Source organism: Cervus canadensis, chromosome 17 (assembly GCF_019320065.1).
Source record: "Cervus canadensis isolate Bull #8, Minnesota chromosome 17, ASM1932006v1, whole genome shotgun sequence".
Classification (NCBI taxonomy): domain Eukaryota; kingdom Metazoa; phylum Chordata; class Mammalia; order Artiodactyla; family Cervidae; genus Cervus; species Cervus canadensis.
Genome location: NC_057402.1, coordinates 36,076,976 through 36,103,957, shown reverse-complemented (window position 1 = coordinate 36,103,957; position 26,982 = coordinate 36,076,976). Strand labels below are relative to the sequence as shown.

The following is a 26,982-nucleotide window of genomic DNA, read 5'->3' as shown; positions in this document are numbered from 1 at the left end:
CCTTGGGGATCTTCCTAACCCAGGGATTGAACCCAGGTGTCCTGCATTGCAGGTGGATTCTTTATTAGCTGAGCCATAAAGGAAGCCCAAGAATACTGGAGTGGGTAGCCTATCAGTGGATCTTCCCAACCCAGGAATCGAACTGGGGTCTCCTGCATTGCAGGCAGATTCTTTACCAACTGAGCTATGAGGGAAGATTCCCTATTTCTTCATATCCTTTGCCTGTTTTCCTCCATTTGAGTCACTGGTGGTTCATTTCATTAAAAACAAATTAAAGTATAATTGCTTTACAATGGTGTATTAATTTTTGCTTACAATGAGGTGAATCAGCTGTTTATATACATATGTCCCCTCCCTTCTGGACCTCCCTCTCCCCAATCCCTCTATCCCACCCTTCTAGATCATCATAGAGCACTGAGTTGAGCTCCCTGTGCTTTATAGCAGCTTCCCACTAGCTATTTATTTTACACACAGTAGTGTATATTACTGGACTTCCCTCATGGCTCAGATAGTAAAGAAACTGCCTGCAATGCAGGAGACCTAGGTTTGATCCCTGGGTTGGGAATATCCCCTGGAGAAGGGAATGGTTACCCACTCCAGTATTCTTGTCTGGGAAATTCCATGGACAGAGGACCCTGGCGGGTTACAGCCCATGGGGTTGCAAAGAGTCAAACATGAGTGAATGTGTATTATATGTCAATCTTAACTCCCAATTTGTCCCCCCTGTCCCTTTCCCGCCTGTGTCCACATGTCTGTTCTCTATATCTGTATCTCTATTCCTGCCCTGAAAAATAGTTTCATCTATATCATTTTTCTATTATTTCTCAGGTGGCTCAGTGGTAAAGAATCCACCTGTAATTCAGGAGACGTGGGTTTCATCCCTGGTTCAGGAAGATCCCCTGGAGAAAGAAATGGCAATCTACTCCAGTGTTCTTGTCTGGGAAATCCCATGGACAGAGGAGCCTGGCGGGCTAAAGCAAAAGGGGTCACAAAAGAGTTGGACATGACTTAGTGACTAAACAACAATATCATTTTTCTAGATTACACATATACGTGTTAATATATAATATTTGTTTTTTTCTTTCTGATTTCTTCACTGTGTATGACAGACTCTAGGCCCATCCACATTTCTACAAATGACCCAATTCTGTTCCTTATTATGGCTGAGTAATATTCCATTGTAGATATTCATCTATCATTGGACATTTAGGTTGTTTCCATGTCCTGGCTATTGTAAACAGTGCTGCAACGCTATCTACACTGAACATTGGGATAGATAAAAAAATACACAAACAATAAATGCTAGAGAGGATGTGAAGAAAAGAGAACCCTCTTGCACTGGTGGGAATGTAAACTGATGCAGTCACTGTGGAGAACAGTAGGAAGGTTCTTTAAAAAACTAAAAATAGAACTACCATATGACCCAGCACTTACACTACTGAGCATATACTGAGACAACCATGCTTCAAAATGACACGTGTACATTTTCTCTTAACAGGCCAATACTCAAGCAATAAGGCCTCTCAAAAAGAATCTTATTAAGTGGTTATGGATCAAGGAAGAGTTTTTTGAACAAAAACATTAGCCAAGAGTTCTACATCCTAAAACAACTATTGTATTTCTAGTCTTAAAGGGTTAGAAAAGCAATAAATAAATAAAAATCACCCCTAAAATGATTATCCTCATGATACGATATGAGAAGCTGACAATGGGAGGCTGAGTCTCCAACACTATTCATAGATTGTAACAGCCTGGTCCGGACAGCTCCTCCACGACCCTGGGAACCAAGAACAAACTTGCCACTTTTCCTCCTTGGCGGGAGCACGCTGCTGTACCTCATAGACACCGACGCCTCCCAGCAACAGGTGCTCTGCAGTGTCTACAATTTGCTCATTTATTGTGGTGACACAGAAAAAGCAAATTTGGAAAAGCTTTTCTAGCCTTCTCTATTTACGAAGAAAAATGTACATTTTCTTAGGAGGATGCTGATGGATCCTCAGTTCTGGGAAGCAGCAGGCTCTGATTTCCATCAAAATAGATGCTTTAAAAAAGGAGCTGTGCAAGGGAGTCTGAAGGAGAGGAACATCAGAAGGATGTTCCTCTCTTTTATGGTATTTATACATATTTATTACAGTGGTCAATGACATACACACACACACACACAAACACACACACATGCACACATGAGAGAGAGATGTGAAAAAAAGTTTCTTTGTCTTCTACCACGAACTTCATCAGTTTTTGGCATTTCTTCTTTATGCAAACTTCTGGTCTTGAAACAGAGATATCCCCAGGCTGAGTTCAAGTTCAAATATATATCTTTCAGAAAGCATTATCTTTGGAAAGCTTTCTAAGTCTCAGCACATGCAGTATAATATATAATCCTGTATGCTCATCAATCACAACATGAATTCTTTCTATACTGTACTGTTGGCAATATTTCATGTTTATATGTCACTAGGTATTTAAAAATCTTATACTAGTCATCATTTAGTTGCATGGGAGTTAGATCTAGGATACGACACATTCCAGTTTTAATAATTTGCCCAATATCACACTGCCCACTAGAATGGAAGTTCAAAGGTCCCAACTCCTCAGCCTTTGAAAAGCCAGTCAAACACCACTGAGTTTGGCTGAATGAGACTGTAGTTAAACCCTGTCGCCCTAGAGAAGGGAAACTTGCCAAGGACTTGAAAGGCCTAGCATTTAGCCCCGCTACCAGCTGTGTAACCTTGGTCATTTCTCTTAATTTCTCTGGGTCCCAGTCTTTCTAAGTAAAGGAGACAACATAAAGAATACCGAAACCTCCTTCACAGGGCAGTTGTGAGAATCAAGTGAGATCAAGCATGTAGAGCGTAATTGTGAACTGCTGCTGCGGTGCTGTCCTGCGAGCTGTCGTTCAGTCGTGTCTGACTCTGCGACCCCATGGACTGCAGTCCGCCGGGCTCCTCTGTCCACGGGGATTCTCCAGAAAAGCATACTGGAGTGGGCTGCCATGCTCTCCTCCAGGGGAACTTCCCAACCCAGGTATCAAACCCAGGTCTCCCTCATTGCAGGTGGCTTCTTTACTGTCTGAGTCACCTGGGAAACCCCTGTAAACTACTAAGCTGTACAAATGTCATTCATAGTGACTAAAACAATGACAACTTGTAAATGTTAACAAGTAATGCATTATAGAATCCTCACATTTTTTTAAACAGAGAGCAAGACAGAAAATTTCATCTTTCTTTGGGGTCTGAGAGCTACACGCCCCAGCAGTGAGGCTCTCTGATGACAGGTTTGGCAGAGGGTGCCTAAACAGGGACCATTAAGGTTTCCCACCTCCATGCCAGGTCAGCCCTGACCAACAAGTCGAGATCAGCACTAAGATGGGCCAGTCTAAGACTAAGGAAGAGAACTGCTTAGCCAAACTGTAGTTTTCACTGTGCCAAGTTGCACAGAAAAAAACTTCTCACCTCGTGGCTTGCCATTAAAAGCAGAGAAGATATTCTAATTGCTACTTCTATTCTAACTGTATCTATACACAGTCCATACACACCCCCACACACAATTTTAGAAGCTATCTCAGAGTTTTGTGAGTAGATAAGAACATGGATACTACAACAGGAATTTATGTTTGGCTTCACAGATCAACTTGAGATAAAGGTTCAAAGTGATTTATGAAGAAGAAATGATAAATTGTTCAGTCACTTCGGATGCTCTGAAGGAAAATGGTCTGCTTAGAGAGCCAAGCTGAGGAGCTGGCACTTCCTTATCTCTTCATCTTATGATATGGAGACAGGCTGAAGAATAACTGGTCACTCTAGTTGTAAGGGCAGAGGAAAAAGGGAGAAGACTGGAGTATAACAGAAGAAAACAAAATACTAGTGCTTTTAATTAGCTCATAACTAAGAAAACAGTTACAACCAAAACACAGACCTATGGAGATTTCCATAACAGGGTTTTTCATATGGTGAGTATCTCATAAATCTTTATTATGGAGGCTGCGATGATGTTAATTTAGGTAGGAGTGTTATATTATTCTCTTCATCACAAAGTAGCCATTTTTCAAATGTTAATAACTTGGCTCCTTTGGTTTAAAAAAAGCCTTAGAATGACTTGGCTTCAGATGATGAATTTCTAGTTCAAAAGTCATTTCAGAAAACAAGACACTCTTTCCAGAACAAACAGAGAGGGGTCTTCTGCTGCTTGCTGTTTTTCCCTTCTTCTCTAACTCAGTATTTTCTCTAGCAGAGATCAAAGTAACTTCTTGGCCTCCCATTTTCATTTACCTTTCTTGAAAGGAATTCACATTCCTTCCTTACAGAGGGTAGCTGGCTTTCAGTTGAAGCCAGCTACCCAAGCTTCCACTCCCCAAGAAGAATGATTTCCACAGGACTCCTTGGCTCCACAAAATTCTGAAATAGGAACAAAACTGGAGCTGGAATGGTCCCATGTCTTCATGTAAGATTCCCTTTTGTAATGGGAGAGAAATCATCTCATATTTGTTTTTACTATGTATGTGAAAACCTATTTAAAATGCTGCAGATTTTTGGCAGACTCTATTGAGTACATTTTCTGAATGGGAAGAAAAGCCCTAGGAGAGCCTGAGCCACAGTGACACTAGAGGGAGCTGCGACATCAGGATCCACAAGTCACCTGCATGGAAACTGCAGCAGGAGAACAAAAAACCAGGCTGGAGAAGGCTGAATCTCAAAACATGCTGTAGGTTCTCTTTATGGACACACTCTTGGTTCTATGGAAGTGGCAATGCCTAGTTTGTGCAGAGGGAAGGCTTCGTGTGGGGAGCACAAGCAGGAGGGGACGCCCATCCTGGGCACACTGACCTTTGCCTGCTTGCCCTCTCACAAGCTGCTTCTCCCAAAGAAAGCCAGAAGAACATCAAAAAGGAGAGCCAGTCAGCTGATAGTTCCACACCCACCAACGTGGACAATACACTGTCACAAGAAAAGAGGCTGGGGGAAACTACGTGCTTGTTTGAGTTAATCAAGACGAGTGAGAACAGAGGAGAGGAGAAATACTGATTCCCATCAATTGAGCATTCAAACAAGTATATGACGGCTCCTCAAGGACGTCCTGTCTGGAGAACAAGGCATCCTGAAGCACCAGCCCAGAGCCCCCAGATACAGTGGGAACTCCTTAACCACAGGCAAATTGCCTGTTAGAAAATGGGGGGAAAAATGCTTCCAGAATCAGAGCCAAGTTAATCTCTTCTAAGACCTTCTTAGACCCGAGTCAATGCCCATAACCCTCACACAAGCCTGACCTTAGTGGGGAAACAGGGCTGACAATGGATTCCCCACACACAACCTGGGAAGTTTAATTCCAAACGTTCATTTCAACACAGGAGCTCATTTTCTGTGTTGCTCCTGGCAACTACTCTGCATACCGTTGAGGCAAACTTGCCATTATAGAGCATTTATGTTTGTTATAATAATCTTAATCTAGCTAGATAGCTAACTTTAAAAAAGTAGACTGTGGGGGGCTTTGACTGGAAAGCCTCACTAAAAGCAGCTTGGACAGGGAAGACAAGGTTATGTGTCTAATACTACTGACACTGTCAGAATGCCCACAATGCCTGGGACCTGTAATGAAGGTGTACACCTTCCACCCTTTCAGTACTGGGGAGTGGAATAGATACTCAGTTTAAGGCAATGAAGTAGGAAGGTAGGGTGGGGGGAAGGTGGACATTTGGCAAAACTGGATGGCTGTGGAATAAATCAGTTGTTGAATGGGGAGTGGTATTATCAGTTCTTACTTACTTGTCCCTTCCTCCCAAAGGCTTTCTGAAATGCTGGTGTTTGAGGGGTCTGCTCTCTTTTCTCATTGACACTCTCCCTTCAGGAAGCTCATGGCTTCAACCATCGTGATATACTGCTGACTTCCACATCTGCATTTGCGATCCAAACTTACCTTTGAGCTTCAGATTTATCCATACAAGGGCCTACTTGATTTTTCTCCATATATGTCCCATCCTATAGATAGATGCCTTAAACTCAACATAACCAAACCTGAACTTTTTCCCACCAAAATTTCCTGTTGTAGTATGCCTACTTTTGGTGAATGGCCCTGTTATCTGCCCCAGCATCTAGATGAGTTATCAAGTTCACTCTGGGTTTCTCCTTCATCCTCATTCCTTGCATCTCGTTAATCACCAGCTTCGACTGCTTTTGTTCCCATGTGCTTTCAAATTCTCTTTTCTCCATCTCTATGGCTACCATTATCACTTGCTGGTCTGCTACCAAAGATTTCCAACTGGTCTCCCCGACTCGACTCTCACGTGATTTCCCTCAAATATACCTTTTACGTAGCCACAAGGGCCACCTTTCAAAAAAAAATCGAATAAACTTCCTAGGGGTTCCCCATTATCTCCAGAGGATAAAGTCCTGGCCTGGCTTCCCTTACCAGGCTTATTTCTCCCCTGTCTCCTACTTTTGCCACACTGAACTCCCTGCAGCCAGCGCCCTAATCCTACCCTCCAGGGGTTCTCTCTGATTGAGGCTCCTCTTCTCCCCCCATCTGCCTGAAGGATTCCCCTTATTTTTTTCTTTCAAGTCCTCACATGCGTCATGTGTGCCAAAGACAGAAAGTGTTAAGTGCCCCAGATCTCCTTCTGTGTTTAGCTACCTCTCATGTACATGTCTCCATTATCACAGCTGTCACAGCTTTTGTCTGTCTTAAGAGCAGGTATGTGCACCTTCGGGTCCAGCACAGAGCCAGGCACCTGGTGCACGCTCAGTGTGGCCACACAAATACTGACAGCGGCGACATCTGACCTGGTGTGGCCATGAAGCTCATTTACTCAGAACAGCGAGAATATATGATTAGCTCTTATGAAACAGATGGAAGCTGGCAAGCTGATGGGGAGGGGGCAAGGGCAGACAAATCTGGGTAATAAACGCTCATGACCTGACTACACAAATGAGTCATATCTGAACAATGGGGGCTGTCTGCTGAGTCCAGGCTGCCCTGGAGGCCCAGGGGTTTTGTGCTGTACAAACCCTCACAAAACAACACTGCTCTTTGTCATTCCATTCAATTTTCTCTTTTCTCCAAAGGAAGCAATAAGTATAAAATACAGGACTCTTCAAAAATATTCTACATTGGCTTTTATTTTTCTATTATGGGCCCAGTTGGCCTAGTGTGCCTTCAGCCGACTTCCACTTTATCAGCAGGGATTCCCATTTCCAGCTTGCTCTGTGCACTTTACAGGACCTCAGTGAACCTTAAGTGAGATGATGTTGTGGGGAATGAATGGCAGAGGGACAAAAATGAGACATGCTGACGACTGCACACACAGTATACCATCTGTGCTATTCTGTCACATTACCCCAAAGCACAACAGCATATGGGAAAGGGCGAAGAATGAAAAGTGGCAAATTCTAAATTGATATTCATTATTTGGTATGACCTCACTCTGAGAATACAGGCTGATCACTGATAGATCTCAATTCTTTGATCTGCCCGGAAGGAGTACTGCCTTACTTGCTGCTGCAGAGCTAAGACCACACATGCTCAATGCTGTTACAATCATATTCAAAATGGATTAAGTGTTTACTATATAAATACTGTCTGGATCCCCAGGAATCAGAACTCCATGCTGTAGAAATCTGCTATGAGATCTGTCAGGTAGGCCAGGTATTTTACAGCTTGACTTGCTGTAAAAATGTTCACATGCTCCCCCCCAATATTTGGGAGTCTAGAAAAGAAATTCAAGAAGGCAACTGTATAAGATTTCACTATTTTATTTGTGATTTGTACTCACTGAACTCTTTTTATGCTCCCACTCAGCATATGGAGCAAAAGAAATTCATGTGTGTTCCTGAGCCAGTCATTTAGGCTGACCAGGTGACACCCAGGATGATCACACTGGAGAAACTGAGGCACAAACCAGTTGAACAACCAGCTGAGGGTCCAGATTAGGAATTATATTAGTTTGAATCCCAATTTATAATTCTCAGCTGTGTCCTGTCACTTCATTAATTAAAGCTGTGGCTGTTTTCCCACTAGACAGTTCATTTTGATTCTTGGTTTACATGAGTACACCTCCCCTTTCGAAACCAACGTCCAGTAGAGACTTTAAGGCACTTCTGTATGCATTCAGCAGTGAAACATAGTGGACACTGACCTAGGGTGGCTATGAGTCTGTAGAGCTGGCTGCTGATCAGTCGCTTTCTGGGAAGGTCCAACGTTGGGCACATTGTGTGTTGCATTATGAAAATGAAAATGGTTTCCTCTCTGTAGTTGGTTCCTTGTCACTAAGCCAGCAATTAACTGCCTGATCCTATAGTCTGAACTAGTGGTAAATTCCTACCAACCCCAGTTATTCCTATTAATGCTTTTTCATTTACTGTCTTGCTTTCTCAGCAACCACCCAAATGAGATCAACGGAGACTCTAGAGCCAAAATGCAATAAAAGATGTTGGTCTCCACAGTTCACCTCTACTTTATTACAAGCTCTTAACAAGATTCTCGGCATAGCTGGAAGAAAGGAAGCTGCTCCACTGCTGTGACAGGGAAGTGAACACCTTCACTGAGCTTTGTGTGCTCTCTCTGCGAGAACAAAGACCAGGACTACTTTAAAAAAAGAAGATACCTACGACCACAGAGTTGGAACTGCTGCAAAAATAAGTCGAAAATGTATACTTTTGCTTATAAAAGATATTCATTGCCTTCCTCAAGGTAATTTCATCAATTTCTCATGTGGTCTCACATAGCAGCATTTGTTAGAAAATGATCTCATAACAACAGTGAAAAAAGAATGTCCCACGGACACTGAGCCATAATTTTACCAACTGTCCACCCTGCTTCTAGGCAAAAAGCCGTCATTTGTCCACTCAAGGATAACACTGAGGAACAGCAGGGCCAATCCACTGACTCAGGTATGATCTAATAGGACAAGTTCCATGTAGGAATGAAGAGGCAGCCTGCCATAAAAGTTGATGACGATATGCAAAAGTAATTGTTCCTCTCTGTTCTCAGGTTCTTCCTGTTTGGAATGATGAAGGCCTGCCCTTTCAAAGTTGAAGAGTGTACTTTGAAGATTACATGTTTGTTCAGTGGCTACCCAGATTCTTTGAAAGGTGGCAAAAGTAAGGTGGATTTTATTTAGAACAGGGAAGTTAAGGGCTGGAGGCCAGCCAACATGCAGCCACAGAGACAGACGGTCCAACCTACTGCATGGTGGCTCACCAAATGGTGATGAGGGGATAAAAGGAGACATGAATGACACAAACCGGAGCTGAAGGTTAAATACTGTCTAGGAATCAATGTGGTCTTTTCTTCACCAAAACTCTTAAAAATGCACTATGCTCACTAGTCTCCTCACCCTCCCTGTTCCACACTTCCCTAACTCACTGCATTTGATATCCACTTCCACTGCTACCAAGACTGTATTTTTTTTTTTTTAAGGTTTACCAGAGATTCAACTCCTGCCTTCTCCTTATATTGCTCAAACCTTCCTGAATCTTCAACTCTGATCTGTGGGTTCTTGTCCTTTGCTATATCCCTTTCAAATTCTCCTGCTTTAGGTCACTTAGCTGTGTGGGCCTTTTCCCAATATGCAGACTCTACCACTACAATATCACACATTCCCAGTTTGAACTAAATCAAGTTGATGAGAGCACTAGGTAACCTTGACCTCTCTTCTGAGTACCAAACTCATGTTTTTATCTGGCTACACATTTTCTTTTGATTTGGCTGTCCCATGGGCACACTACACAGAGAGCTCATCTTTCTGGCTTTTCTGATTCATATTTCAGTTAATGGCATCACCATCCTCCTGGGGTTGCTCCTTCATGAAATCTTAGCATCAGGGCCCTCATCCTACATCCAGGCACTCACCAGAGATGGTCGACTGCCTGCCTCAGCTCCTTCACCATCTGTCCCTTTTTTTTGATGGTCTTATTGCAAGATCTCATCATTACTTACCTGGACTGTTGCAATAGCATAATGACTGGCTTCCCTGCTTCTAATGCTTCTGAACTTTTCCACCACAGTTTATTTCTAAAACCATTAATCTCTAAAATCATTAATCTTGTTATCTCTCTGTTTAAAAATCCTTAATGGTTTCCCACAAAACACAGAATAAAGCCTAACCTCTTAAGCTCATCAATCAAAGCCTCTAAATTTGGCCCCAAATCTTCCCAGCTCCATTTTCCACTATTCTCTCCATATACTGTATTTACCCCTAAGAATAATGTGAAGTAGACACTAGAGGCCCTTTTTTGTTGGCCCTGAGATTTAAGAATGTTAAAATGACTTCTTTCATTTATTAATCTTTATCTTTACATCTTCACACCACTCTTAACCTTTACTATAATGTCTTGTTTAAAAGTTACTTATGCCTTTGTCTTTCCCACCGGAATACATGCTCTTTGAGGGCAAGGCTTTTGCCTTATTCATATGTATTTCTGTAAATGCATGCAGATATTACAATATTTTATACAGTCAATGTTTGCTGAAAGGTCAAGTAATATTTATTGAATGCCCACTATGTATGCAACATTATTATATTAGTATATAATGCTGTCTAATGCTAAGGATATTAGATTAATAATATAATAAAGATATATGGATTAGCAAGCCATGTTCCCTGCTGCAGGGAACTCAAGTATAACAGTGGGGAGGGGAGGCATGTTACTTTAATTGGGTAATGGTAGTATTGAATGGGCTTCTCAGGTGGTGCAAGTGGTAAAGAGCCTGCCTGCAAATGCAGGCAACATAAGAGACGCAGGTTCAATCCCTGGGTAGGGAAGATTCCCTGGAGGAGGGCATGGCAACCCACTCCAGTATTCTTGCCAGGAGAATCCCACGGGCAGAGGAACCTGGGGGGCTACAGTCCATAGGGTCGCAAAGAGTCAGACATGCCTGAAGTGACTTAGCATAGCACAGCACAGTACTATAGAACTGTAGCATGATAGAACAGTAGTAGAGAAATCCACTACATACAGAGTGGGCACACAGAGAGGAGCCATCAACATATTCTCAGAAGATCAGAGAAAAAAATTCACAGAGCTGGATTCCTTAAGAAAATATAGGAGTTTTCTGGGCTTCCCTAGTGGTTCAGATGGTAAAGAATCTGCCTGCAATGTAGGAGATGCAGGTTTGATCCCTGGGTGGGGAAGATCCCCTGGGGAGAGGAACAGCCACCCACTCCAGTATTCTTGCCTGGAGAATCCCATGGACAGAGGAGCCTGGTGAGTTACAGTCAGTGGGGTGGCAAAGAGCAGGACATGACTAAGTGAGGGGTTTTCTAGGTACACGAGAAGGGAGTGGTGGAATGAGAAGCTATCATTTACTGAATACTTACTCTGTGTCAAATGATGCTCTGAGTACTATATACATCTCTAGGTACAACTGACTCTTGTGATTTTTCACAACGGCTTTAGGGAGAATGCAGTATTTTCTCCATTTTACAAATAAAGATAATGGGCTTAGAAAAGGCAAGTAACTGGGCCAAGGTAACACAGCTCATAAGAAAGCTAAAGTACAAATTTAAACACGAGTCTTTCTGACAACAATCTAAATTCTTAACCGCTATATCAACAGTCCTGAAATATTGTGGAGGAACCACCTGAAGGTGCTTAACAGTGTAGTTGCCCAGGCCTCACTTCCAGAAATGCTGATTCTGTAGGTGTGAGATGGGATCAAGGCAAGCACATTTTTAATGAGGATCCCACAGGTGATTCTGAAATAGGTTACCTGTACAGACAGTGCTCTTCCCAGAAAAGCAGTCCAAAGAGAGGAACTGGTGAGTGCAAAGCTGGGTAGCATGAAGCAGGAGCTATTTATAATTTGTGTTCAGAGGATGGGACAACAGAGATAATAAGTAAGGACACCTGTGTCTTCAAGAAGCTCACTATCAAATAATCCATAATCTTCAATTCCTTAGTTTTTTTACTGAAAAGACATTATGACATCATTTTTTAAACAAAATAAAAACTGTCTATAATCATTACTCCTCTAACATAGAAATCATTTATATATTACCATTTTGTAGGTCAATTCTTTTTTTAAGTTATGGTTACAGTATTTGGTATTCTGTTATTCTAATGTGACATTTAATCAATGTAAAAAATGTTTTCCATGATTTTAAATAATCTTCATAATAAAATTTTTAATTGCTGAAAACATTTCATTGGGCTAATACACCATAATTTATTACATTGTTTCCTTAATATCAGGCACTTAGTTCGTTTCCAGTTTTTGGCAGTACTAAAATTCTGAAGGATTGTTACACTTAGTAGCTTTCTCTCATAAATTTAAGGAATGCAGAGCCTATTAAAATATGCTCAGGCTAGTGCCTAATATTAATGAAGAATAATAGTGAATGACCAAAAGAATGTTGAGAAGTAACTTTCCATTATTGTTAAAAACACTAATGCATTATTTTATTTTATATATACTTCATAATTTACAAAAACAGTTTCACTACATAAACACCTATACATATAACAATCTCATGAGGTAGGTAGGGCAGTGAAAATCAAGAGAGGTTATATGACTTGCTTGGGTATACACAATGACAGATAGAGAATCTGCACTCACATTAGTTGACTACTTTTCTTTATTCTATATTGTGATGTCTTTTAGTTTAAGACCAAGGAAAATCATAAAGATAGTCACATTGAATGAAAAACAGAATAAAGCTATGAACTGAGTTGTGTCTTCTCAAGACTCACATGTTAAAGCCCCAACACCCAATGTGACATACTCTCTCCCCTACCCTCCCAAGTGCGGACATAAGGACACAGCAAGAAGCCAGGAAGAGAATCTTCCTTTCCAGTCTCCAAAACTAGGAGAAAATATATCCAGTCTATGGTATTTTGTTATGGTGGCCCAAGCAGACAAAGATTTTGTTGCTGAGAAGTAGGGTACTGCTGTAAGCAGTATTCCAAAATGCAGAAGAAGTAGCTTTAGAATTGGGTAGAAGCTGAAAGAGTTTTAAAAGTCATGATAGAAAAAGCTTAGAAACTTATGAACAGACTGTTGCTAGAAATATGGACATTAAGGGTGATTCTGGTGAGGTCTCAGAAATGAGGAACATTCATTAGAAACTAGGAAAAAAGGTGAGATTTCTTAAAAAATGGCAAAGAACTTGGCTAAACTCTGTTCCAGCATTTTGTTAAGGCAGAACTTATGAGTAATGAAATTGGATATTTAGCTGAGAGACAAAGTATTAAAGGAACAACTTGCTTCCTTTTGACTGCTTATAGTTAAGTGCAGAGGGAGAAAGAGTTGAAGAAGGAATTGTTAAGCAACAAGGAACCAGAATTTGAAGATTTAGAAAACTCTCAGCCTACCCACACCACAAAAAATTAGAAAACTTGTTCTAAAGAGAATACTAAGGGTGTAGCAGAACAGCCATTTGATAAGGAGACAGACTGTGACTCGTGGACTTAATCAGCCATCTCAGCAGAAGCCAGAAATAGAGATGGGGTTACACCGGGAAAGGCACTGTCAGTTTGAACTAAAGGGACAGAGAAAGCTGGGTGGAATGAAGGAAGGCTAATGGATTCTCCAGGAGTGGATCATAGAGCTATTTAGCTGTGAACGTGCACTGTTCTTTAAGGAGAGGGAAGAATGACCCTGAAAAGGTGTTTCAGGGATCACCACAGGGCTGCTACTCCCACCACAGGCCCAGAAGCAAGGCTGTTTCCTCCTTGGTTTTGAAGGGCCGGGTTGCCTCTCCAGATTGGGAAGGCCAGGACGAACCTGCCCAGAGGCTCAGGGGCAGGCTGCCCTGGCAGTCATGTGGGCGGGTCCTTACAAAAACCCAAAGGATAAGGGTGCCCAGCAGAGACACAGATGATTCTGTCACCCCAGTGGGCCTGAAAGACAGAGTACTGAGTCCAAGAGGATTGTTCTGGAGCCTTAATATCTAATGGAATTTGCCTTGCAAGATTTTGGGCTTGCTGGAGCCCATCATTCCCTCCTTCCTTCTGATTTCTCCCTTTTAGAATGGGACAGTTTATCCCATGCTTGCCCACCACTGTATTTTGGGAGCATATAACTTGACTAGTTTCATAGGTTTATAGTTGAGGAGGCAATTTGCCTCAGGATTTATAAGACCTTGAGTTTTACACGTATCTGATTTCTATGATATTTAGATGAGACTTTGGACTTGAGTTGATGCTAGAATGAGTTACCTATGGGGCTGTTAGGATGGATTGAACATATTTTGCATGTGATAAGAACATGAATTTTTGTGGGGGTCAGGGGCAGAATGTTATGGACTGAATCATGAACCCTCAAATGCATATGTTGATGTGTTAACCTCCAGTGTTAACTATATTTGGAGATAGGACCTATAAAGAAGCAATTAGAGTTAACTGAGAGTAAATGGGTGGGGCCTTGATATGGATTAGTGTCCTTATAAGAAGAGACACAGGTGGCCCTAGCGGTAAATAACCTGTCTACCAATGCAGGAGACATAAGAGATGCGGGTTCAATCCCTGGTTGGGAAGATCCCTTGGAGGAGGACACAGCAGGAGAGTCTCATGGACAGAGCAGCCTGGCGGGCTACAGTCCACAGGGTCGCACAGAGTTGGACACGACTAAAGTGACTTAGTATGCATAAGAAGAGACACGAAAGAGCTCCAACCCCCTGAGCCGTGTGAGGAATTAGAAAGAAGGCAGCCATCTGCAAGGCAGAAAGGGAGCCCTCACTAGAAACTAAATCAGTTGGAACCTTGATCTTGGACTTTCCAGCACTCAGAACTGTGAGAAAATAAATTTATGTTGTTTAAGTCATCCATTCTTAGTATTTTGTTATGGCAGCCTGAGCAAACTAAGACAACACCCAAAGTTAAGATCTTAATGCTCTGTCACCACAGTGGATTTGGTATTTAAGGAGCAGTGGTATTTAAAGAGCAGTATCCTTTGACTTTCAAATTATTAAATTCCAGCACCAACTTCCTTTTGTAACATTTTAAAAGATCTTTTAGTCTCTTTAACAGACATAGAGAACAGACTTGTGGTGTGGGGTGTATGTGTGTGGGGGTGGAGTGAGGGAGGGATAGACTGGGAGTTTGGGGTTAGTAGATGCAAAGTATTGCATATGGAATGGATGGACAACAAGGTTCTACTATATAGCACAGGGAACTATATTTAACATCCTGGGATAAACCACGGTGGAAAACAATATTAAAAAATGCATATATAGGTATAACTGAATCATCTTGCTGTATAGCAGGAATTAACACATTGTAAATCAACTACGTGAGTGTGTGAAGTCACTCAGTCGTGTCCGACTCTTTGCGACCCCATGGACTGTAGCCTACCACGCTCCTCCGTCCATGGGATTTTCCAGGCAAGAGTACTGGAGTGGGTTGCCATTTCCTCCTACAGAGGATCTTTCCGACCCAGGGATCGAACCCGGGTCTCCCACATTATAGGCAGACGCTTTACTGTCTGAGCCCCAGGGAAGTCCAAATCAACTATACATCAATTAAAAAAGAGAGAGTTGTACCTGCCTGGTCACTCTTAAATTTCATTAGTATGGACAGGGATGATTTTAAGAAGACAAACAGTAAAAAGTTGTTTGTATGAGCCAACTGCTAGTCTTTTTTGTTTATTTCTGCAAAGGTAGGGCTCACAGTATCCTAGTAGCTTATTCCTTTAAGGTTGTACTATCAATTGGGTACTTCTAGAAATGCCTAGAGGGTCTTCAAATAGACATTTATATTCACCATTTAGTGTAAAACATCCTTTCCCAAACCTGCCAACAACTCTCAGTATATAACCACTTGCCACCTGTTCTTTGGAGATTGCTTTTGCATCATTACAAGCAAAGAAATCAATACCAGGCCATTGATTTGGGAAAGAGACAAGATTGCACAGCAATAATACATAAAGTTAGTCAAGCCCTACTTCTCAGTTGTTTTGAAAGAACAGATAGTTCAATGTTCCTTTCTGAAATAGGCATTCATCCTGCATTGGCGATCCTGTAGTAATACAGGCCCGAGATAAATGAGGTCCCATAACTCCAACTAGTCTAACGGCTCTTGAACACTACACAAAATCTCAACATGCCTTTTTAGACTCAACAGTAATGTATTAACTTGAATCTAGATTCTCTCTCTGCAGTTTACCCCTCAGTTTAATTTAAGAAGTGTGGGCTGGGGCACAAGGTCACTCTGAGTATCACCAGAGTGAAGTGGCTTAGGTGCTACAAATTCAGAGAGCAGTCAGCTGAAAATCTGGTCCAAATACATGTTCTGTCTTGAAAGACGGGTAAGGCCAATCGTTTACCTTATCCATTAATTTACTAAGATACCATCTGGTCTATCTAGCCAAATTAACATGTACAAGTCATTTAGATATGCTAATTAGTTTTGAACCAGTGAATAGAATCTGGAAAAAGGGACTATGCAAAGGGTGAACCAACATTATATTTACATAGAGATTTATGTTTTTAGAAACTCTTTCACATGTATTATCTCACTTGATCCTAATCTCAATCCCACAAAGTAGATGGGTCATCATTGTTGTAAACATCTGAAAGAGGAGGAAATTGAGGCTCAAAAGATTGTTGCTGTCTTGGCAATCAATATAGGGAGGAAGCTAAGGGATAGTGAAAGAAATGAATACCAATCACTAGGTATTTTGTTTTCTTGCAGCCAAATAGCCCCATAAAATGGGTACAATTATTATTCCTTTCTAAAGCTGAGGAAACTGACACTCGGATGAGTAACTTGTGACAGAGCTAAGTGGAAGAGTTAGGATTTGAACCTAGATCTTTGGAATTTCAAAGTCCATGCTTCATTTATGACATTGATGAAGCCTATGGCTTACTGTTACAGTGAATGTAATTGCTCAAGAATTCTTGATGCTAAGAGTTTCAGCCTTCTTAAATAAGTGGGCTGTCTGGAATGGGTGATACACATATAAGAAATTGATGTGACATAACAGAAAAAGTGTAGGCTATGGGGCCAGAGAGATCTGTTTAAATCCTAGCTTTACTAATTGCTAGCTGTGTGACCCTAAGCTTTATTCTCACCTGTCAAATGGATAAATAGATCTTAACCCCATGAACTTGATGTGAAGATTAAATTATATAACACGAGAAAGTTCCTTGTACATCAACAAATATTGATCACCTTCCTCTATAAAAGCATTTCTCTCAGAAGCAGAGGAGTTAGAAAGCAGAGATAGACAAGGGTCTCTTATTTGCTAGGGAATAAAGACAGAAACATAGAGAGTGAAAGGCACATAACAGACCTCATTTGTACAGGAAATCTTTGCAAACAATCTCGCTCAAGTATTACTTTAAGAAGAATTTTTTAGCATCAAGAGTCTGGGTTAAGGTCCTTCTAAGCTCCCACAGAATTCTGTTAACTTCTACCTTAGCATTCAGTATACTGTGTTATAAGTCTGTCTCTTTATAAAAATGTTTTCTCCAATAGATAATAAGTTAAGGCCTCTTCTATTACAATATCTGGTGTAAGGCAGATACTTAATAAGTTTTTGCTGAATGGAGGAAAGAAGGGGAAAAAAAAACCAGACCCATCTCAATAACAGTGTGTTGGAGAAGATTAGAATCAGATTTATAATATTTTCTTACCTTGACTGCATAGTTATTAAGTGGATCTTTTGCGTATGAAGCTGTATAGTAAACTGCATCACCGGCCTCACAGCATGGCTTGTCACTGGTCAGCCTGAAGTCTGACCAGCTATCTACCCCAAAACGGAGTTGGTCTTTCTGCCCAGCCATGAAGAGGTCTTCACATTTAACAGCCAGTTTCTTCAAAGCATCTGTATGAAGGCTTCGGATTTTACCCACCACTTCTTCACGATTCTCAAGTCCTCGATAAAGTGCTTGTCTCTGTGGCTTCTGGATACTCCGGGCCTGTCTACCGGAGGGACCCCGCCGGCTGGACAGGGACTCTGTGCTGTTGGAAAACCTATCCTTAATACTGAGAGTGGTTAGGCTGGAGATGCTGTTTGCTGCTGAGGGCACACGTCTCTCCTTGTGCAAAGGTCTCTCCAAGGAGTCACAAGACTCAGCGTCTAGTCCCTTGAGTTCATAGCTGACCGAGGAGCCAGCACTGCTGGCATCCCAGCTGGGGTCGATATCGTAGGTGGGATTAGCCATGACACAAAGGGTAGTTTCCAGGGACTTTTGGAGGTCTTTGGAGAGTGGCTCTGTATTGGCTCTTATAATCATTTTCTTTGGCAGGGGGGGTGGTGTTGGTTGCAAAGCGTTAGGTGCTTCTTGGTCTGTTTTCCCGCCAAAGGTGATGGCATCATCCAAAGCTCCCTTAGGCTGCCGTGGATGCTTGGGAGGTATCATGGCTGCTCTAGATTGTCCTGGATTGTTTTAAAATAAAGAAAGAAGAAAAAAAGAATAATTAAGTAAAATTTTCCTTCTGGTTACATAATTGAAACTTAGGCAGAAATAAACGTAGTAGCCATAAGAATAGAAGAAGTCAACGCCTTAATTCAAAAACAGTAAAAGAAAACAAAGAACAAATAGCTAAATTTAAAGGTCGAATTCAAGACCTAATGGGAGCAACAAATGTGAACAATGTCTCAGTATTTCCTTGCCATAGGAACAGAGCGATGGGTTTTGTTTTCAAGAAGGAATCCAGATTCTCCACTGGTGGCCCCAAGAGTGCTGTATTCACCACACTAGAATACTAAGGAGTGACAGACACTCAAATAACTGTACTGTGACAGAAGAGAGATGATAACATTTGCAGGTTAAAAAGAAATACTTGGGAGCATTACTAAAAACAATCGGGATTAGCAAATGAGACTGCTAGGTTGGTGCTCAGATGATACCATTCTATTCTTTTAACTTTGTTCCAAAGTTACATTGTACTGTATGTAACACTTGTCATTCTCCATCCAAACCAAACACACACAATTTCATAAACCATGCTATTTCATTTCCCTACAGAGAAGGATTCTGGCACCACTTAAACTGGTCTATGTATAAAGATCTCTGAGATTGTGGTAAGGGAAACCATGTGTATGAGCAGGCAACTGCTGTTTCAAACATCACCCACAAACTCTTACATGATTCTGTTTTATTTGGGGGGGAATATAAACTGTGATTTGAGAGATGCTTGCATTTGAACTTCTCTGACAACAAGCTCCAGTTACAGAACCAATCACTTTTGTTTCCTTTCCAGAATTTATGCTTAGAAGATGAAACATGTATGTATGAATCAATGATACCTTCAGGCCTTATAACGGGGATGGGGCATTATTTTTTTTAAAGACTGAGAAATATACCATGAAATTTTAATAAAAGTTATTAAAATTAGTAATGTTATTAAAATGAAATAGTCACTTAATATTTCAGAGTTAAAGCATAATGCTCTATTATGGGTGGAATTACATCCTCTCCCCCAAAATATACTTATGGTACTTCTAAATGTGACCTTATTCAAAAATAGAGTCTTTGTAGAGGTAATCAACTTAAGGTAATCAAGTATCCAATGACTTCTTAATGAAGTCATTAAGGTAGGCCTCAATCCAATATGGCTGGTGTCCTTATAAGAAGGGGAAAATGTCGTATGAAGACACAGGGAGGACACCATGCCATCACGGAGGCACTGCTTGGAGTAATGCAGTTATGCAGTTGCAAGCCAGGGGTGCTAAGGACTGATGGCCACTGCCAGATGCTAAGCAGAAATAAGGGAGGATTCTACCCAGAATCTCGGAGGGAACATGGCCTTGGTAACACCTTAATTTCAGCTCCAAGCTGCCAGAACTACAGGAGAATAAATTTATCTTGTTTTAAGCCCCCAGTTTGTGGTACTTTATTATAGCAGGCCTAGGAAACTATGCTCTTACTAATGATCAGACTGAACAGAAGGCATTGGATAGTCTTGAGGATGATAATGAATAAAGATGGTGGTTTTGTTTTTTTTTTTTTAGGATGGTGGTTTGTTTTTATTAAAAATCATGTCCTTGTAGCAATGCCAAGGGGAAGCACCAATATAAACTGTGATTATAATAATAATATACTCCATTTCCCATGCATGCAATCTGCTTCAAGAACACTTAAAGAGTTTACATAAACTATGACAATATATAAGCAAACCTAAGAACCCTCTTTCCCCACAAATGGCATGTAGCAATATTCTTTTACAAAGAACAGAGCTACATTACATATAAATAAAAAATATGTATATATAGACAGCATAAGACAGAGAGAGAGAAGGACTATGAGAATGTGAAGCTCTAAGAGGGCCAGGACATTTGTTTTACTCATTGTTGTACCCTCCATGTTAAGAAACAGGGCCTAATTATAATAGATGCTTAATAAATATTTCTTGAATGACTAAAGAAATAAATATTTAGGGCTAAAAGAAAAAAGCAGGCAAAACTGTATAGTATATCAATAACCTCAGATATGCAGATGACACCACCCTTATGGCAGAAAGTGAACAGGAACTAAAAAGCCTCTTGATGAAAGTGAAAGAGGAGAGTGAAAAAGTTGGCTTAAAGCTCAACATTCAGAAAACTAAGATTATAGCATCTGGTCCCATCACTTCATGGGAAATAGATGGGAAGACAGTGGAAAGAGTGTCAGACTTTATTTTTTTTGGCTCCAAAATGACTGTAGATGGTGATTGCAACCATGAAATTAAAAGACACTCCTTGGAAGGAAAGTTATGACCAACGTAGATAGCATATTAAAAAGCAGAGACATTACTTTGCCAACAAAAGTCTGTCTAGTCAAGGCTATGGTTTTTCCAGTGGTCATGTGGATGTGAGAGCTGGACTGTGAAGAAAGCTGAGCGCCAAAAAATTGATGATTTTGAACTATGGCGTTGGAGAAGACTCTTGAGAGTCCCTTGGACTGCAAGGAGATGCAACCAGTCCATCCTAAAGGAGATCAATCTTGGGTGTTCATTGGAAGGACTGATGCTGAAGCTGAAACTCCAATACTTTGGCCACCTCATGGGAAGAGTTGACTCATTGGAAAAGACCCTAATGCTGGGAGGGATTGGGGGCAGGAGGAGAAGGGGATGACAGAGGATGAGATGGCTGGATGGCATCACCGACTCGATGGACATGGGTTTGAGTAAACTCTGGGAGTTGGTGATGGACAGGGAGGCCTCGCGTGCTGCAATTCATGGGGTTGCAAAGAGTCGGACATGACTGAGTGACTGAACTGAACTGAACTGAACTGAACCTATATCAAGTAAAGATATTGAATTAGAAATTTATGAAATTCCCACAAAGAAAAGTCTAGGACCATATCAGCTTCACTGATGAATTCTACCAAAATGTTTAAAGAAGTATTAAAACCAATTTTTCATTAACTCTTCCAGTAAATAGAAGCGGAAGGAATACTTACCAACTTGAAATCTATGATAGGCCAATATTACCTATATAACAAAATAAGAGAAAGAAACCAATACACTAATATCCTTTATTACTAGACAGAGAAATCCTCACAAAATACTAGCAAACTGAATCAAGCAACACATAAAAAGGTTAAGACACCACAACAAATTTGGATTTATCCCAGAAATGCAAGGTTGGTTTAATATCTAAAAACCAATCCATGTCATATATAATGTAAATAAAATAAAGAGAGGAGGAAAAAACCTTACATGGTCAGCTCAATGGAAAAAGAAAAAGAATTTCATAAAACCCAATATTTATCAAGATAAAAACACTGAACAAGCTGGAAAAAGAAGGGCTCATACTCGTTCTGATACAGGGCGCCTATGAAAAACCTAAAGCTAAATCATACTTAATGGTAAAAGCCTAGGTTTTCCCCCACTAAGATCAGAAACAAAACAAAGATCCCCATTCTTGTTTCTTCTATTCTACATTGTACTGGAGAAACTAGACAGGGAAATTATGAAAAAAAAATTAAAAAAGAAATAAAAACATTCAGGTTGGAAAAGAAATAAAACTATCTCTATTCACAGATGCCATAATCTTGTACACAGGAAAGCCTAAAGAGTCCACAAAAAAATGAGAACTAATTTACTAGTTCACAGATTGCAGGACTAATGATCAATATAAAAACTCAATTGTATTTCCATACACTAGCAATGAACAATCCCAAAGTTAAATGAAGAAAACAACTGCATTTATAATATCATCAAAAAAATATTTAGAAAAACATTTAGCAAAGTAAGTGTAAGACTTGTACACTAAAACTACTTGGGCACTAAAAACTTTGATGAAAGACATTAATGATCTAAATAAATAAAAAGAAATTTTATGTTCATGGATCAGACTTTATATGTTAAGGTGGAAATATTCCTCAAATTTTTCCTCAGAAAATTTAATGTCATCCACATCAAAACCCCAGCTAGCTTTCTTGCAGAAATTGACAGAACGATCCTAAAATTCATATGGAAACACAAAAGGTCTAAAGGAGGCCCTCTCCCCGCCCAAATTTTGAAAAACAGAACAAAGAATCTACATTTCCCAACTTCAAAATGTACTTCACAACTACAACAACCAAAAACTATGGGGCCAGCGTAAGAATAGAAATACAGATAGATAGAATAGAATTGAGAGTCCAGAAATAAGCTCTTATATGTACAGTTGGCTGGTTTTCAAGAAGGATGCCAAGACAATTCAATAAGGAAAGAGAGGCTTTTCAACAAATGGTGCTGGGACACATGCAAAAGAATGAAGTTGAACTCCTACATTATAGTATACACAAAATTAACTCAAAATATATGAAAGATCTAAATGTTAAAAACTAAATCTATCAAACTCCTAGAAGAAAACATAGGAGTAAAATTTTTTGACCATGGGCCAGACAATTACTTCTTAAATAAAATACCTAAAGCACAAGTAACCAAAAATAAATAAATTGGAATTCATAAAAACAAAAAACTTTTGTGCTTCAAAGGTCAATTTCAAAAAAGTGAAAACATAACACTTAGAATAGGAGAGAATATGAGCAAATGATATATTTAATAAGAGACCTGTATCCAGAATTTATAAATAACTCTAACAATGAAAAAATAAATAACCCATTAAAAGTGGTCAAAGTGGGACTTCCCTCGTGGGACAGTGGTTGAGAATCTGCCTTGCAATGAAAGGGATGTTGGTTCAATCCCTGGTTGGGGAACTAAGATCCCACATGCCACGGAGCAACTAAGCCCATGCATTAAAACAGACAATCCCACATGATGCAACTAAGACTGAAGGCAGCCAAATAAATAAATATTTTTTTAAAAAAGCAGGCAAATGATCTGCATAGACATTACTCCAAAGAAGATATACAAGTAGCCAAAAAGCATGTATAAAGATGCTCAGCATTTCTCACTAGGTAAATGGCATCTCACTAGTTGAGATGCCAAAACCACAAGACATCACTTTATATCCACTAAGCTAGCTTTAATAAAATAGATGAACAAGTATCAGTAAAGATATGCAGAAATTCAAACCTTCATACATTGCCAGTGGGAATCTAAATGGCGCAACCATGAAAATGGTTTGTTAGTTACTCAGAAAGTAAAACAGTTACACATGATCCAGCATTTCTAATCCTAGGGATATATCTGAGAGAAATGAAAACATATGTCCACACAAAAACTTGTACTCAAATGTTCACGGCAACATTTGCATACAAGAGCCCCAAAGTGGAAACAACTCAAATGTGCATCAACTGATGAATGGATAAACAAAATGTAGCATAGCCACACAACATAATATTCAGTTCAGTTCAGTCGCTCAGTCGTGTCTGACTCTTTGTGACCCCATGGACTGCAGCACACCAGGCTTCCCTGTCCATCACCAACTTCCAGAGCTTGCTCAAACTCACGTCCATTGAGTTGGTGATGCCATCCAACCATCTCATCCTCTGTCGTCCCCTTCTCCTCCTGCCCTCAATCTTTCCCAGCATCAGGGTCTTTTCCAATGAGTCAGTTCTTCTCATCAAGTGGCCAAAGTATTGGAGTTTCAGCTTCAGCATCAGTCCTTCCAGTGAATATTCAGGGATGATTTCCTTAAGGATTGACTGGTTTGATTTCCTTGCAGTCCAAGGGACTCTCAAGAGTCTTCTCCAACACCACAGTTCAAAAGCATCAATTCTTCGGCACTCAGCTTTCTTTATAGTCCAACTCTCACATTCATACATGACTACTGGAAAACCATAGCTTTGACTAGATGGACCTTTGGTGGCAAAGTAATGTCTCTGCTTTTTAAAATGCTGTCTATGTTGGTCATAGTTTTTCTTCCAAGGAGCAAGCATCTTTTAATTTCATGGCTGCAGTCACCACCTGCGGTGATTTTGGAGCCCAAGAAAATAAAGTCTGTCACTGTTTCCATTGTTTCTCTAGCTATTTGCCATGAAGTGATGGAATCAGATGCCATGATCTTAGTTTTTTGAATGTTGAGTTTTAAGCCAGCTTTTTCACTCTCCTTTTTCACTTTCATCAAGAGACTCTTCAGTTCCTCTTCACTTTCTGCCATAAGGGTGGTGTCATCTGCATATCTGAAGTTATTGATATTTCTACTGGCAATCTTGATTCCAGCTTGTGCTTCATATTATTCAGCCATAAAAAGAAATTAAGCCCTGTTGTGTGCTACAATCTGTATGAACCTTGGAAACATTATGCTAAGTGAGAGAACCCAGTAATAAAACACCATATATCACATGAAATATTTAGAAACACATAAATCCATAGAGATAGAAAGTAAATTAGTGGTTGCCACAGCCAGGGGAAAGGGGGAATGGAAACAACTGTTAATGGCTTTCTGTTTGGGGTAGGCTTCCCAGGTGGCTCAGTGGTAAAGAATCCACCTGCCAAAGTAGGAGGGGCAGGTTCAATTCCCGGGTTGGGAAGATCCCCTGAAGAAGGGTATGGGTAACCCATTCTAGCATTCTTGCCTGGGAAATCCAAAGTACAGAGGAACCTGGCAGGGTACAGTCCACGGGGTTGCAAAAGAGTCAGACAACACTCAGCAACTAAACAGCAGCAACAATTCTGTTTGGGGTGATGAAAATGTTTTGGAATTAGATACTGGTAGTGGTCATAAAATTCTATTAAACTAAAACTCATTGAACTGCACACTCAAAAAGGGTGAATTTTATGGTATATAAATTGTATCTAAATATTAAAGCAAATCAACAATTCAGTCTTAGAAACCATCATAAATTCAGGTTTCATTCATATCTTCCCATTATTCTGTGCTCTTAACATCACAAAGGATGTAGGGGCTTGGCATTTATTGAACTCTTCCTGTGATGGTGAGGCCTCCCTCTTGGTGCTGTCCCAGCCCTATTTTGCCTCAGCTAATGTATGAAGTCAGAACCATAGTTTATTTACAAGATGACAGAAATAGGCTTTGTAATAAACCTTCATTTTCCATTTGCTGACTCAGAAGATGCAGAAGGTTAGAAGCGGTGAACTGCACCAGCAGCTTATCTTCCTGGCCTGACTACTGTGGCAATCTTCTGAAACCACTGTCTCCAGTTTTTCTTCCCTCACCACACTAACCATTAGAGACTTTATTCAAACACCAAATCTGATCATGGCACTCCTCTTGTACTTCAAAAATTCTGTCCTTGAGAATTTGGACTTGATCCCAAGGATGGAGTTTTGTTGCTTCAGCACAGAAAGAAAGCTTCTGGTTGCTCTGTTTCTCTCACAGCATTTTCCCGTGTGTCCTAAATCGGAGCTACCAAACTGCTTGTGGTTTCTCCAGCACTCTTGGCTACTTCATGCTCTGTGTCTGTTCTCTTGTTGACCCTCTTCCAGGAATGCTTTCTCTCTCCACTCATCTTTAAATGTTCTGCCTCTGAGGAATGTTTCTTACTCCACTTCAAAATTGCAAAATTGACCTCTCCTTCCTGGGGACCTCAGATGTATTATGTGAACATTTCTGTCTTAAGCACTTAGAATACTTGACTTGTGTCCCTATATGAATTCCCCATGGGTGTAATCATTGAGGGCAGACACTTGGCTCATTTATATGCCCAGGACAAAGCAAAGAGTCTGGCTGAGGGAGGAATGGAAGGAATGAATTAATAATGAACATAAAACAAAACCTAGAAACATGAACCTATTCTTACTCCTTCCCATGAGAATCTTTATGGGATGGCCATTTTCTTTTCATTTTTTCTAAATAAGAACAAACAGTCATGAAAACAGAAGGAATGAAGAATTCCAAAAGTGCTTTCTTTTTCCTTTTCTTTTAAATGACCTCAGAACTGACAGATGAGACAAGGTCTAACACCATCAGCAGCTCTTTCACGCTTATCGGAGGAGACACAAGAGGGCTGATCATGCCACTTCCCACCACCTTCAGAATAAAGTCTGAACTCTTGAAGAAGTTGGGCAAGGCTATCAGTCTTATCTGTCACTATTTCTCATCAACTCTCCCACAAGAATCACTTGATTCCTATTCTTTTAATAGGTTCCCTGTTTTTACTTTTATATCTCTGCCTTAGTAAAGGTGTTCTTCCATCCTGAAGTGAAAATGAAAGTGTTAGTCACTCAGTCGTGTCTGACTCTTTTGTGACCCCATGGACTGTAGTCCACCAGGCTTCTCTGTCTATGGAGATTCTCCAGGCAAGAATACTGGAGTGAGTTGCCACACCCTCCTCCAGAGGATCTTCTGAACCCGGGTCTCCTGCATTGCAGGCAGACTCTTGACCATTTGAGCCACCAGGGCGCCCCATCTCTACTGAAGTTATCCCTCCTCTCTACTCCTCACCCCCAAGTTGGGAGCCATCACTTCTTCCCCTGTGTTCTCTTACCACTTTCCACCATATGATAGCATTTGAGGCTTTGTATATCGTGTGTATTTTTGTTTTTTTACACCCCCTTGGAACCTCTGGCGCGGTATGAGACACGCAGCAGGTGTGCAGGGAACAGCTGCCAGACCGAAAGACAGTGTCAGCAGAGTCGGTCATCATTCCAAAATGAAAATGGACAGCCAAGGCAGCAAGGACATAAAGATAATTAATAGTGGCTTCTCTCTCCAAACAGTGGGACATGATCTCCTGGGAGCTAAGATTTCCACATGGGAATCAGAAAC

At 40.6% G+C, this 26,982-nt stretch overlaps 1 protein-coding gene across 10 annotated transcripts in view; it reads right to left on the bottom strand.

The window, feature by feature from the left end:
- Positions 1-26,982, bottom strand: part of PEAK1 (pseudopodium enriched atypical kinase 1) — a 307,119-nt gene that overhangs the window by 8,686 nt on the left and 271,451 nt on the right. For all 10 annotated transcript variants that reach the window (XM_043489511.1, XM_043489513.1, XM_043489507.1 and 7 more), the window contains one exon: positions 17,567-18,312. In XM_043489511.1, the coding sequence (XP_043345446.1) occupies positions 17,567-18,312 (746 nt within the window). The remainder of the gene's footprint in view (positions 1-17,566; positions 18,313-26,982) is intronic.